Source organism: Gossypium hirsutum, chromosome A13, assembly GCF_007990345.1.
Source record: "Gossypium hirsutum isolate 1008001.06 chromosome A13, Gossypium_hirsutum_v2.1, whole genome shotgun sequence".
In the NCBI taxonomy this organism is placed as follows: Eukaryota; Viridiplantae; Streptophyta; class Magnoliopsida; order Malvales; family Malvaceae; genus Gossypium; species Gossypium hirsutum.
In genome coordinates, this window is record NC_053436.1 from 99,575,228 (window position 1) to 99,590,069 (window position 14,842).

Here is a 14,842-nt window from a genome sequence, read left to right on the forward strand (position 1 = left end):
ATTGTCACTACCATACCGAATGAGGAAATCCCTCTTACAGTACTCAGTATTTTTGCATTCGGTATGGTGGAGGTGAGTCATCCCAAGTTCGGCACTTTTAAGGTAAACAACACCCGATTAAAACCTTATTTTGATGAGATTAATAGCAGGAATGAGGAGGATAAACTCCTCAAACCACCATGACCATTCACTGGAGAGGTAAGTCGAGCTTAGACTATAAATAAGCGCTTCTCGAGAGGTAACCCGAGCACTAACAATGTTGATTTATTTAAATTTTGGTATTTAACTCCTAACTTATTAATAGAAATCTTAAATACAGGTGTTTCCATAGAGACACGGCCAAGCACACTGGCGTGCTTAAGGCTGTGTAAAAACAGGGCAAAAGATTTCCCCAACACGAGCTACGATTAAACGCCATGGCCGTGCAATATGTCCATAGTCGAGCCTGCCAAAACAATACGGGCGTGCGAAACGCCCGTGTGGAAGAACCGTGGGTGAACCTATTAAAACAACACGGGCGTTCGACACGCCCGTGTAAAACACCTGTGGTCAAACCTATTAAATTAACAGGGGCGTGAGGCTTGCACACACGGGCGTGGGAGAAGCGAACGAAGCTAGACACGGTCGTGCGACACGGCCATGTAAACCCACATGCCCAAGGAACACAGGCGTGTACTAAATGTCAGACGTGTCCAAATTTGAAATTCGCGAATCACACGGGCTGAAATTGGGGAACACGGGCGTGTGCCCTGGCCGTGTAGCCCAAAATCTATAAATACCCTGCACTATTCATTTTATTCCCCATTCAAAAACCCTAACCCTAGCCGCTGCAACTCCACACGGCCTCCCTGGCACACCCGTGCACCGCTTTCCACTTCATTTTTGACGCCCAATCTCTTTCCCTTAGCGTTTGTTTACTCCTTTCACTTCTATTTTACTTATTTCTAATAATTATTATCAACATAAACTTCATATATTTTGAACTATTTTTCATTTTTCTATCATTTAATTTGCATTCCTAGGTTAGTTATCATACATTTTGTGTTAAATTGAGATTAGGAAAACCTCATACCGATTACGTTTCTATTCTCGTTCTCATTGTTATTGTGTTGAGTTTACTTTATATTAATAGTATTGGCTGAAATAATTAGTTTCAAATTCATGCGTTTTATTTTTTCAAATTCATTTACCTATTATTATTATTCTTTATATTACAGGCTCACAATTTCGTCTTCAAGAGGAAAGAAAACCACCGTACCTGCTTCAAAGAAGAGGAAGGGAGCATTCTCTTCCGCGGCTCTCACCGTGAAAATTCGTCACCCTCTCCTACAGTTCCCTTGAGGGCCCCAGAAAGTTCTGTTCCAAATACTTCGGGCTCGACCTTTAATTGCGAGTCGCTGCATCGACTGGGCTACTGTAGAACAGGTTCAGTTGGCTGATTCGATCCTAACCCTCCTAACCATCGACCTTTAAGAGCTATTCTTTGGATTATCGAGCCAATATACCTTGAGCTCACGATGGAACTATGCTCAACATTCAATCTTCAGACCGTAATGACGAACTACGATGATCCCGGCACGGTTCAATTTCGCCTAGGTGGATTAATCCGCCAGCTAAGTGTCCCAGAGTTTAGTGCTGCACTAGGCTTATATACGGAGGAGTTCAAAGAGGAGAATGAACTACATGCTCTCAGTCGCCACATACATTTCTCTCCCTCGAAGTGCTGGCACACTTTGGCCCCTAGCACGGCCTCCTACAATCCTAGCCGCTCCAAGGCATCAGTTCTCCCACCATCCCTGAGTACTTACACACTATTTTAGTACACACGATTACAGGGAGGAGAGAGAGCACTGGCGTCGTCAACACCCACGACTTCTACTTCTTATGGTGTATGTCGCAAGGACACGTCACCGACCTTGCCTATTTCATCGCCGTTGCGATTCAGCACCAGATTGAGCGGTATCGGAAGGGGGTCATCTCTATTGGCCCCTACGTGACTTGGCTGGCGAGACACTTCGGGCTCCTCAAGACCGCGGCCCAAGAATCATCCCTCACCCTCATCGGTTAGATGTCTCCACAATGCATCTTGAGCATGCTTAGCATGAGGATGATCGAGAGGCGCCGAGGAACCTACCCTCCCTAGTATCGTCTCACCCAATCTACCAAGGAGGAGGCCTACGAGGACATTCCTGATGATGTCCCCCCACAGCACGAGGGCCCACCAACTCAGCCACCACCACCCTCTCGTCCAGTTCATACGGAGGCTTCATATGCTGATATCTCTGAGCGCCTCACCCGATTCGAGCAGTAGTGTTTTCAACGATTTGACAACATTGATGCTACTTTACAGCAGATTTGTCAGCACCTCCACATCTCATCGCCAGTCCCACCTCGAGAACCATCCAGCGATGAAGATATTTAAAAATATTTATTTATTATTTTATGTTTTTAATTTTTATTGAACTACTTTTTATTTTTATTAGATTTTAGAAATTTTATTTTTAATTGCTAATTTCGGTTAATTATTCTTCCTAATATCCCCTAAAAAGTTCCTGATCTTATCACAGTTCTATAGAGCTCTTAAGCTCATCATCACATAGGAACTAAACCTCCAGCGGGAAAGGTTCTCCATGATTGCCATGTCCTGCTTGCCTTGTTCTTTTGAAAAGTTTTCATATCATATTTAGGATAAATTTTAATTGATTTATGATTTTGATTGATATATCTTGAATTCAAACATAAGCCTTTGTTTAAACTTTAAGACATTAGAGAATCAAGTATGATGAGTTGATTTTTAAGAATTTAAAATTATAGGTTGTTCCCCCAAGTCTAGGTATTACTTTGAATTGGAGTTCACGAGTCTAAACATCAAAAAGCCATAATTTTTGTGAGATTTTTTAGCCTTTTGAGCATCTATTAATCCTTTCATGCTCACTTTTATTATTTCTTGAGTGCGTCAGTACTGAGCTGTTATTCTAGAACTTGCTTGATTATGCATGTCGAGACTACACCATTTGATTTGATATATCAAAATGATTAAGGCACTTAGGATTAACCCATTCATGCCGTGAAAAGCCTACCTCCACGATTAACCCCTAGTAAACCCCCTTGAGCCAACAAGCCATTCCTTGTATTAACCTCAATATTAACCCTTAACCCATTATTGTTGAAATCCCCTAAATTAATCCCTATTTTTGTCAAGATTTGAGTTGAATGGATTGCTTAGCTATATTTTGTTCTTAATAGTTAGTCTATATTATTTAAACTTGTTCTTAAAAAAAAACATGTATACACATTAGTAGTTATCTTCTGTTTGTAAGCTTCAAAAGTTAAATTCCATTGTCTAAGAAGAAGCTCTGTTGTATGCAAGTAATGATTAACTCTTTTTTTGGTTAGGTAATTTTTCAATTCAATCTCGATTCTAACCCTTTCTTTCAGCTTGTGACCACACACCCTAACCAAGCCTTTCTACAATCCTCTAAAGACCTTTTGATTAATAACAAGAATGCAATCTTACAAAAAGAAATTAACTCCGAGACTTGAGAATTTCATTAATGAAGAAACAATTGTGTATCTAATGAACAATAAAGAGACCTATATAGGATGGCTAAGTACATCCAAAATAAAACTCTCAAATATACTGAAGCTCTCTAAATAATCTAAACAATAAGTATTTTTAAACTACACTTTCTTGTTGACAAAGAAACATAAAACTCCTAAATAACACAAAAGACTTAAATAATATCCAAAATTTAGAATAAATAAATAGTAAAACCTAATAAATTCGAATTTGACTCATACATTAAAAATTAAACCTAAAATCGTACCCAATATGATTTAAACTTGAATTAAAAGTTTGAAATTGTTTGTTTGTCTTTATCTTGTTTATATAATTTTATATAATTTTAAGTGTCATAATCACATCAAAATTACTAAAAAATTATGTTTATAATTCATGATGCTGTTTCATGACTAGATTAGACCATTCTTTTATTCATCTATATTAAATTATTTTACATTTGGGAGAGAAAATCAGAGAAAATAACTGTTGTATGTGTTTTTAGTAAGATTAGCGAGATTGAAATGAAGGGTAATGTTTTTCTTATAACCATGAATTGAATAATTGAGGTGGAACTCGGAACAGAAAAACTTTTGCAACCTAAAACATGTTCCTCTCGGAATCTGATCCTCACGTTCTTAGTGCTGAATGTACAAATTATTGTGACACTAAAAACATCCTTATTTCAATAACAGTAAATAGTCAAAAGAAAAATGTTATTCAGTAGATTCATTGGTATGATTGGTTGGAATTAAGATTAGATCATCTTTCCTACTCACAGTCACGCTGAAGGCTTCAGTCATATCTAAATCTTCATGTCTCGCTCTATTAGGAAGCTCCCAATCAAAATGGTAAAGCAATTTTGCTAGAGGCAGCTCAATGTTAGAAAGTGCAAATAATATGCCTGGACAAATCCTTCTTCCTGCACCAAATGGGATATATTCCAAACCTGTTCCTTTGAAATCACTAGAACTATAGAGGAACCTTTTAGGATAAAACGTTTCAGCTTCACTCCAGTGCTTAGGATCTCTTCCTATAGCCCATGCATTGATTATGACTTTAGTCTTGGAAGGAATTTGTAGCAATTGATTTCGTAATTCTCTCGACTTTCTTTTAGAAGTAGCAAAGGAAATGGAGGGTATAACCTCAAGGTTTCTTTGATAACTAATGCTAAATATTTTAATTCTTTAATACTTGCTTCGTCCACATCTCCCTTTCCATTGCAGACTTATCTTACCTCATTTTGTGCCTTTTTTAACAGCCTTGGATTTCTCACCATTTCTGTCATTGCCCAGTCTACACTTGTTGATGATGTTTCACTCCCTCTACTAAAGATATCCTGATAGATTATGAGCCAATGTTACTTCAAGCAAGAGAAGCATATTTGAGGAACCAGTCTATATATTAGCTCAAAAAAGGAAAAAAGGACATACTAACCCAAATGATTACTTTGATTTCCTTTTCAGTCAAGGGAAATTCAAGACCACCAAGTTGTTGAATCTTTAAAAGAACAGTAACCAAGTCTTCCTTGGCTTCTTCACTTATTATTTCACTCTCCAGACCAGCTCTATCTTCATTAATGATACCTTGAAGTATCTTATCAGTCTTCTGAAGCCAGGCCTCAGCTTTCTGTCTCAGTCCATTAATTCGTTCAAGCACTCTAAAAGACGGATACATGTCTGCCAGTCTAAATCCAGAACCCAGCTTTACTAATTCATCCACAACTGATGAGTATAATTCATGGTCATTGCATACGTTACCAAATATTGCTCTTGATGTAATCCTATATGTCAAGGAAAATATTTTCTTGCTGAGATTGACTGGTGATCCTTGGTTTGAAGATATAGATTTCACAAGAGCTGAGACTTCCTCTTGTCTGAATGATTCAAACGATTGCACTCTTTTCGCTGTTAAAAGCTCCACGGTACAAATTTTTCATATTTGTCTCCAGCAATTGCCATAATGTGCCATGGCAATGTCCCTAGAACCATAAGTCAGAATATCCAAAGCGGCCACATAAGGTCTATCAGCAAAGATAATACCATGTGTTATCATCACCTCTTTGGCAATTTCTGCTGATGAAACAACGATGGTGGAAATTTCACCAAGTTGTAGGTGCATTAAGGGTCCATGTTGATTGGCCAAATGTTGAAGTTAGTTCCCATGCAACACATGCAGCAACAAAAGTGGACATGCAGCTCATGCAAATTCATGCACGCAAGAATTTATGCACATAAGTTTTTCAGATGAAATACATGCAACAGGAGATGTTAATGCTACTGTTTCATCTCAGTTTCATTTTGTTACTTTTAACAATGTTTTTGTAATTTAGTTCATTTTGAATTATGTTTGGATGACAATTGATGTAACTTGATGGTAAAAGAACTGGTTACCAACTTTGTTCAAATGTACAAGTTAACATCACCTAGTTCCAATTTATTAAGTGGGGTTAGGTAGTGTTTAGGTGATGAATTTGTTGTTTTTTGACCAGCCAATGTCTGGTATATGTAATGGCTTTGAGCCAAAGTTTCTTTTTGAATGAAATCATCATATATTCCTTTCATATGCTCCATATTTTCTTTGCTTGCTAAATTTTGTTTCTATTCCTACTTGAAGCTAAAAGCTTGAATTTCAAGTATTTTTCCTTTATTCTTCATCCGGGTACATTACATTGCTGTTAAAGTCCAGATTGAAGTTCTTACTTCATCCGGATAAAGTGTATCTAACACCAACAATTGGTATCTAGAGCAGTAATCTTAGTGGACCTGTCCTTGCATACTTTCAAAACAATGGCTTCATTAGGCTTCTCACCAACTGCACCTCCAGTCTTCAGTGGAGAAGGATACCACATTTGGGTGGTTAAGATGAGGACCTATCTCCAAGCATTTGATCTATAGGAGGTGGTCAACTCAGATATTGAACCAGCACCATTGAGAGCAAATCCAACAGTTGCACAGATCAGGCAACATGCTGATGAAAAGACTAAGAGGCACAAAGCTATGTCCTATATTCAGAACTGTGTCTCAGATGTGATCTTTACAAGGATTATGGCCTGTGAGACACCAAAGCAAGCCTGGGAAAAATTGAAGGAAGAGTTCCAAGGTACTGAAAGAACAAGGCAACAACAGCTTCTAAACTTGAGAAGGGACTTTGAGAACTTGAAGATGAAGGAAGAAGAAACTGTCAGGAAGTATTCTGACAGAATCATGGCTGTAGTTAACAGCATAAGGCTCCTTGGTGAGCAATTTGATGAGGCAAGAATTGTGGAGAAAGTGCTCTCTACCTTACCAGAAAAGTATGAAGCAAAAATATCCTCCTTAGAGGATTCAAGAGACCTAGCAAGCATCTCCTTAACTGAGCTCATTAATGCCCTCTATAATCAGGAGCAAAGGAGAGCTAGCAGGATGAAGCAGCACCAAGAGGGTGCTTTCCAAGCTAAAACCAAGTCTGCTTCAAGTTCCTCAGCCTACAAAGGCATGAAGACCTCAAAAAAACAGGCCTAAGCTTAATGCTGTAAGAGGAAGAGATCAACTCTGCAGATTTTGTAAAAGGCCTGGTCATCTAGAGGCCAAATGCTGGTTCAGACCAAATGTTGTATGTTAACATTGCAAAATTAAGAGGCATGTTGAAAGAGTCTGCAAACAAAAGGGCAGACCTGGCCAGAATCAAGCACAATACAAAAATGTTGAAGTTCACGTGGCTGAAGACATAGTGACCATGAAGAGCAGGTCTTTGCTGTTTCATGCTCAGCTGGCCAAAAGAAAGGTTCAAAAGGCTGGTTGTTGGACAGTGGCTACACTAACCACATGTCACCTGATGTAACCATCTTTAAGACTTTGGATAGAAGCTGCAAGACCAAAGTCAAAGTTAGTACTGGACAGTTCATAAAAGCTGAAAGGGGATGTGCTGATATGCACTCTTACAGGCAATAAAGCCATTCCAAATGTGCTGCTAGTGCCTGAGATTGGCAGAAACCTTCTCAGCATTGCTCAATTGCTTGAGAAAGGTTATTCTGTTGTGTTCAAAAGTGAAGAATGCCAGATAAGTGATCCAATTGGATCCAAGTTCATGTCAGTCACTATGACTGATAAATGCTTTGAAGTCAGCTGGCCAAGTGACTTACACTCAACCTGCATTGCCTCTACAGAGGATTCCAAGCTTTGGCACCAAAGGCTAGGGCATGCCAACTTCAGATCAATGACTCAGATTATCAGTGAAGAATTGGTTTGAAACTTCACCAACTTTGTTGAGGAAGAAGAGGTGTGTGAGGTCTGTCAATTGGGAAAACAAACAAGATTGCCATTTTCTACAAATCAAGCATGGAGAGCCTCTGAGAAACTATAGCTTGTACACACAGATGTGTGTGGCTCCATGAAGATTGAATCATTGAATGGAAGCAGATACTTCATTTTATTTATTGATGATTACTCCAGGTATTGTTCGACATACTTTCACCGGAATAAGTATGAAGTACTTTCAATATTCCAAAAATTTAAAGCTGCAGCAGAAACTGAAACAGGCTGTAAACTCAAGACTATTAGGTCTGATAATGGAACAGAGTATACTTTATCCGAATTTAATACCTTTTTTGATGAAGCAGACATTAGACACCAGCTCACCAACACTTATACACCTCAACAAAATAGTGTAAGTGAAAGGAAGAACAGGAGCTTGATGGATATGGCCAGATGTTTACTGTTTGGGAAGAATTTTCCCAAGACTATGTGGGCTGAAGCAGTCAATACTGCTGTCTATATTCAGAATAGGCTTCCAACCAAAGCACTTGCTCACAAGACACCTTTTGAGGCCTGGTTCGGGTTCAAGCCATCATTGGCTCATATGAAAGTCTTTGGTTACCTATGTTACAGCCAAATACAAGCTGTAAAGAGGGATAAGTTGTCCAAAAGAGCTCTTCCTGGTATTTTAGTCGGATATAGTATGGTCAAGAAGGGCTATAGGATCTTGGACCCTTTAACAAACAAAATTCAAGTAAGTAGAGATGTGATCTTTGATGAAAAAGGATGCTAGAATTGGGAGAAGAATGACCTAGAGGCTATTTCTGAAGAACTGATGGCTGATCATGCTGAACCTAATCAAGTTAGTCCTGAAATGGACATTGATGACATGCCAGTCAGAGGCACTAGACCTTTGGCTGAAATTTATGAAAGAGCACAAGTTGCCATATTGGAGCCATGCAGTTTTGAAGAAGCTGAAGCTGATGAAGGATGGAAACAAACCATGGTTGAAGAAATCAAGATGATTCAAAAGAATCAAACCTGGGAGCTAGTTGAAAAGCCTACCAACAGAAAGACCATTGGTGTTAAATGGGTCTATCGAGCCAAACAAAATGCTGATGGCAGTTTAAACAAGCTGAAAGCCAGACTTGTTGTCAAAGGCTTCAGTCAAAGAAATGGCCTTGACTACTTGGAGACTTTTGCACCAGTAGCCAGACTTGACACCATCAGATTGCTAGTTGCTTTAGCAGCACAAAAGCAATGGGCCATTCATCAGTTAGATGTCAAGTCTGCATTCCTAAATGGCTTCCTTGAAGAAGAGATATACATTGGTCAGCCTCAAGGCTTCGTTGAGTTTGGCAAAGAACAAATGGTGTATAGGCTTAAGAAGGCATTGTATGGCCTGAAACAGGCTCCTAGAGCCTGATATGCTCGAATTGACAGTTACTTGGTCAGTTTGGGATTTAACAGAAGTGTTAGTGAGCCTACACTATATGTCAAGAAGAATGAAGCTGAAATACAGCTTATTGTATCCCTCTATGTCGATGACCTTTTGGTGATGGAGGAGATCAAGACATGTTGGCTGAATTCAAAGCCAAAATGAAGGACTTGTTTGAAATGCCTGACTTGGGGCTAATGACATACTTTTTGGGAATAGAGGTGCGCCAAGCAGAAGGAAAAATCTTCTTGGGACAGAGAACATTTGCCTTGAAGGTTTTGTCCAAGTTCTCAATGGAGAATTGTAAACCAACAACCACTCCTATTGCTATTGGAATGAAGCTGTCAAGCCAAGGAGATTATGAACCAGTCAATGAGTCTATCTACAGGAGCCTAGTTGGTTGCTTGTTATATTTGATAGCAACTAAGCCAGATATCTTGTTTGCTGTGAATATGTTATCAAGGTTTATGCATTACTGTAATGTCCAGCACTTTCAAGCAGCAAAGAGAGTGCTAAGGTACATCAAAGGCAGTCTTGACTATGGTGTGTTATTCAACAAAGCTGAAAGTTTGAAGTTGAGAGGCTATACTGATAATGACTGGGCTGGTTCAAGTGATGATATGAAAAGCACCTCTGGATATGCTTTTACCCTTGGCTCAACCATGTTTTGTTGGAGCTCAAGGAAACAACCGATGGTGGCTCAATCAACAGCAGAAGCTGAATATGTTGCAGCTGCAAATGCTGTAAATCAAGCCATTTGGGTGAGAAAAATTCTAGCTGATCTTAACCTACATCAAAGGGAGGCAACATAGATCTTTTGTGATAACAACTCTGCTGTTGCAATTGCAAAGAATACTGTCTTCCATGGTAGAACGAAGAACTTTAGCATCAAGTTACATGTGATAAGGGAGATGGAACAAGCTCGAGAGGTGGAGCTGATTCATTGCAATTCAGAGGAACATGTTGCTGATATCTTCACAAAGGCCCTTGGTGTGTCAAGGTTTATAAAACTGAGAAAGCAGTTAGGTATTACAAGTATGGAAACTAAGGAGAAATGTTGAAGTTAGTTCCCATGCAACACATGCAGCAACAAAGATGGACATGCAGCTCATGCACATTCATGCACGCAAGAATTTATGCACATAAGTTTTCCAGATGAAATACATGCAACAGGAGATGTTAATGCTACTGTTTCATCTCAGTTTCATTTTGTTACTTTTAACAATGTTTTTTTAATTAGTTCATTTTGAATTATGTTTGGATGACAATTGACGTAACTTGATGGTAAAAGAACTGGTTACCAACTTTGTTCAAATGTACAAGTTAACATCACCTAGTTCCAATGTATTAAGTGGAGTTAGGTAGTGTTTAGGTGATGAATTTGTTGTTTTTTAACCAGCCAATATCAGGTATATGTAATGGCTTTGAGCCAAAGTTTCTTTTTGAATGAAATCATCAGATTTTCCTTCCATATGCTCCATATTTTCTTTGCTTGGTAAATTCTGTTTCTATTCCTGCTTGAAGCTAAAAGCTTGAATTTCAAGTATTTTTCCTTCATTCTTCATCCGGGTACATTACATTGCTGTTAAAGTCCAGATTGAAGTTCTTATTTCATCTGGATAAAGTGTGTCTAACACCAACACCAAATCTCTAAGAATTCGATGAGGTAGTGAGCCAACTAGCTAATGTAAGTTGCCTATAAAGGGTAATTTCCATGGCCCTGGTGGCAGCTTCTTGGTTGAATCAATGGTTTTCATTTTCTTTACTATTTTAACTACGACTGACAATAAGAGAAAGGAGGAAAACACGACTAGCAAGGAGGGAAAAGGAAGCTCCATTGGTTTTGAAGGACAAGATTTTTAAGGCAAAACGTTTCGAGCTGATAATCCATTCCCATTTTTTGGGGTTTTATATAAAAAGATGAAAATTGGATCTGCGATTGGAAACTTTTCCTTCTAACCTTTTTTCTGATTAAACTAGTTGTAATGATTAGCTACATTATTATTCAGATGGCCTCTATTGGACCATTTTAAAAGCTGATTTAAATAAATACAAAACTATAAATATATAAACTTTTACATATTTAATTTTCTTTTAAAATTTAATAACATGTGTAATAAATAAGAGACGTTTATAATTGAGTTAAAGCTGTACTGCAACTCGAAAAAATTTTAAATTTTTATTATGTCTATTCAAGTTTATAATTAAGTTAAAGTTGTACTGCAACTCGAAAAAATTTTAAATTTTTATTATGTTTATTCAAGTGTTTCTCCTCTCGAATTTATGATCTATAAGATTTGAATGAAAAGTAAAATATTAGAGTTATTAAGATTAATCAATTTATGTATTAAGTATTTCTTTTTTTGATTGATAAAATTAGTTGACCATCTCATTTTAAAATGGCCGACCATTTTATTCAATTAAGAAAAATAAATATGTTATAATCATTTTGATTAATCTTAATAATTTTAATCTCTTATTTTTCATTCTAATTTTTTCTCAAACAAAAAATTAAAGCTGGAAGTAAAGATTACCCAAAAAAAATTTCACCTTAAGACTTCAATTACACCGTGAAAGAAAAAAGAAATGAAAAATTGGGTGTTAGTGATTTTATTTTAATAAGATAAAATAAATATAAAATCTAAAACTTAGAACCATTTACTTTAATGTAATAGCTAAAATCATTTTGATTCTCATTTTAAAAGTTCTAGCTATAATTGTCGCCGTAAATTTAATATATAAAATATTATATAAGGTAACATATATTTATATTTACATAATGTAAATATAAATAAATATATGGTAATATATTTTGATATCGTCGTTATATATATGGAAAATATTAATTTTAAAATACACATCATAGGAAAACCATATCAAATATAATGTAACAAATTACAGTGAACCATAACAAAAAATGGTTAATTCTAGGATCCGAACAAAAAATCATTTAGAAGATGTCAAGAACTCACTCAATAAGTTGAGTCATATGATAATTCAGACAAAGAATCTTCCAATACAATTTGTATTAAAAAGTTTAATCTTAGAAATAATTTTTTAAAATTCCTTTAGAATGAATGTGTTTATGGGTTTTTCTTATAAATTTTATTTAATGCATAACTAATTGTCAATTAAACTTTTTTACATAAACCAAATATATAATTTTTAAAAAATAAACATTGTAATAAATAATACACGAATAATTCACGCTATTATTATATTTTATCAATTATAATATTGATCACTGCTACTATCAATCAATAATTAATATTAGAGTAATTCTTTTGCTCAAACCGTATAATGAATATGAAAAAAATTGTATGAAGCACAAAGTTAAGTACCCACTTAGATTGACAAATGTGGTAAGCGAAATTCAAGCTATCGATATCAAGCATGATCTAATAATACACTTCTTTTCTTAAATAATGCTTTAAAAAGGCACACACATTTCAATATTTAATGCAATGATCTTAATATGTCGGTTGACATTTTATTATCAGTATAAAACGCTTATATTATTTTGTTTTCACTTTCTCAATTGTAATATTTTTATAATTTTATAATAAATTTACATAATATATATATTTTTTGGTAAATGAAACAAAGAAATACAAATATTAATTCCTAAACATATTATCGAGAGTACAGTCTTCCTTCATTATCTCTTTAATCTCCAAAGGGGGATCCTCAAACATGTGTAATGTTTCGCTCCTCGTTAAAGCCATTTTTGCTAAAGCATCTGCTACCAGATTGGATTCTCTTGGAACATAATTCAAAAACCACTTCTCTTCAAAGGCTAAAATTTGTTGAATCCTCCTTATTAGAGAGCTTTTTGGGCCATTAGGCTTGCTTCCACAAATAGAGATAACATTTTCAAGGTTATCAGATTGAATAATGACCTCAACAAAGCCTTGTTTTTGAATGAGAATTAACCCATCCAATATTCCCCATAGCTCAGCAACCGCTGCTATACATTTCCCCAAAGGTCGATTGTACCCTAAGATCCACTATCCTCTACCATCACGTATAACTCCTCCTGTAGCAGAAAAACTAGACACAGAGTGAACGGAACAGTCTGTATTAAGGTAGAAACACGTACCTGAATTCTAATGAATAGCAAACTAATTTGGCTGGCAATCCATTGCTGTAGTCTGAGTAGAGGAAAAATGATTCGCCCAACTATAAGAGGTATTGATGATGTCCTTAGTACTCATAGAATTCCCTTGAAAAATGATCAATTTCCGGTTCTTCCAAATGCGCCAAAGAAGAATCCCAAAAAGGCAAGTCCAATTAGAGATATTTGCACCAACAGAAGGTTGAAAATGCAAATTCGAGAGCAGCCACTCAAAAATATTACCAACGAAGAAACTATCAAAATGGTTGGAAGGGATGACTTGTTTCCAAATTTCCTTTGCATGAGAACAATCCCGAAGGGTATGAAGAATATCCTCCGTTAAATGACCACAGAGATGACACGAAGTGTCTTGCCTAATACCTCTTCTAACCCTTTCAGGATTAGTTAAAAGACGCTGCTTAAGAACCAACTAGATAAACTATTTAACTTGTTGGGGCCCTGGAATTTTCCAAACAGTATTCTAGTTCACATCCTTCGAATTCCAAGACTCCTCCTTAAGCAAAAAGTAAGCACTTTTCATAGAAAAACACCATTCGTAGTCCTAAACCAAGAAATAATATCAGGCTCGGCTGAGTATAAAGGAGGAGGAATGCTAATGATTTTACTGACCACTTCTTCTGGCAACCACAATCTGAAGAGATCAAGATTCCAATCACCATTATCGATTACCATCTCATTAACTTTACTTTGAGGAGCAATGTTGACTTGGTCTAGTACATACTGATTGAGGGGTCCAACATTTAGAACCCAGTTATCCTCCCAATAACGGATTGTCCTCCCATTACCGATAGACCAGATCATATTACTATGTAACAAAGGCCAAACTTTAGCAACTGGTTTCCACATATAAGAACACCTATTCCGCATAATGGAATCTAACGTTCCTTCTTGGAGACCATACTTAGCTCTAAAAACTTGAACCCTAAAGCTTCAGTCTTAATAATAAGACTATACCCAATTTTCATCATGAAAGCTTTATTCTGATCCTCCAAACGTCGAAAACAAAGACCTCCATGTAACTTAGGCTGACAAATGTTATTCCACCCTACCAAAGCTAATTTCCTTTTTCCCTCCGTAGCCCCCCAAATGAACTGTCTAACTAATTCTTCGATGGAGTCACAAACCCCTTTAGGGCCTAAAGTTGACTACATAAGATAACTCGGGATAGCCAGAAGCACAAAATGTGCTAAGGTAACCCTACCAGCAAAAGAAAGCCGTTTCGCATCCCAACTAGAAAGCCGACTTCGAATTCTTTCCATCAGAAAATTAAGAATACCATTGGTGACCCTTTTATGAAAAAGTGGAACCCTGAGATAGTGACCCAAATTATTAACTTCTTGAAAGCCAAGCATGCCATTGATCTCACTCCTTAAGGACTCGTTAACACCCGTGAAGAAGAAAACATTAGTTTTCCTGACATTGACCTTAGGCCCTGATACCTCACAAAAATTCCTCAGAAAATTCTTGAGGATTCC

The 14,842-nt window shown here is 36.8% G+C and overlaps 2 protein-coding genes across 2 annotated transcripts; one reads left to right on the forward strand and one right to left on the reverse strand.

The window, feature by feature from the left end:
- Window positions 1-4,275: 4,275 nt before the first annotated feature.
- LOC107911054 (tabersonine 6,7-epoxidase-like) lies at window positions 4,276-5,236 on the reverse strand. The gene is made up of 3 exons (XM_016838946.1): window positions 4,997-5,236; window positions 4,797-4,898; window positions 4,276-4,665 (listed from the first exon to the last, which is right to left on the reverse strand). Exons 1-3 carry the CDS (start codon window positions 5,234-5,236, stop codon window positions 4,276-4,278), a joined length of 732 nt encoding a protein of 243 aa, XP_016694435.1.
- A 4,133-nt stretch (window positions 5,237-9,369) lies between these two features.
- LOC107911055 (secreted RxLR effector protein 161-like) lies at window positions 9,370-10,044 on the forward strand. The gene has a single exon (XM_016838947.2). The coding sequence runs from the start codon at window positions 9,370-9,372 to the stop codon at window positions 10,042-10,044; it is 675 nt and encodes a 224-aa protein (XP_016694436.2).
- Window positions 10,045-14,842: the final 4,798 nt, after the last annotated feature.

What these genes read in the sequence shown, in the direction of transcription:
- LOC107911054 (XM_016838946.1), bottom strand. Translation starts at nt 5,236, where the DNA reads ATGTATCCGTCTTTTAGAGTGCTTGAACGAATTAATGGACTGAGACAG. An exon ending in AAATCAAAGTAATCATTTGG is followed by an intron (nt 4,899 to 4,996) that starts GTTAGTATGTCC and finishes ATAATCTATCAG; the next exon opens with GATATCTTTAGTAGAGGGAG. An exon ending in TAAAAAAGGCACAAAATGAG is followed by an intron (nt 4,666 to 4,796) that starts GTAAGATAAGTC and finishes TCTAAAAGAAAG; the next exon opens with TCGAGAGAATTACGAAATCA.
- LOC107911055 (XM_016838947.2), top strand. Translation starts at nt 9,370, where the DNA reads ATGTTGGCTGAATTCAAAGCCAAAATGAAGGACTTGTTTGAAATGCCT.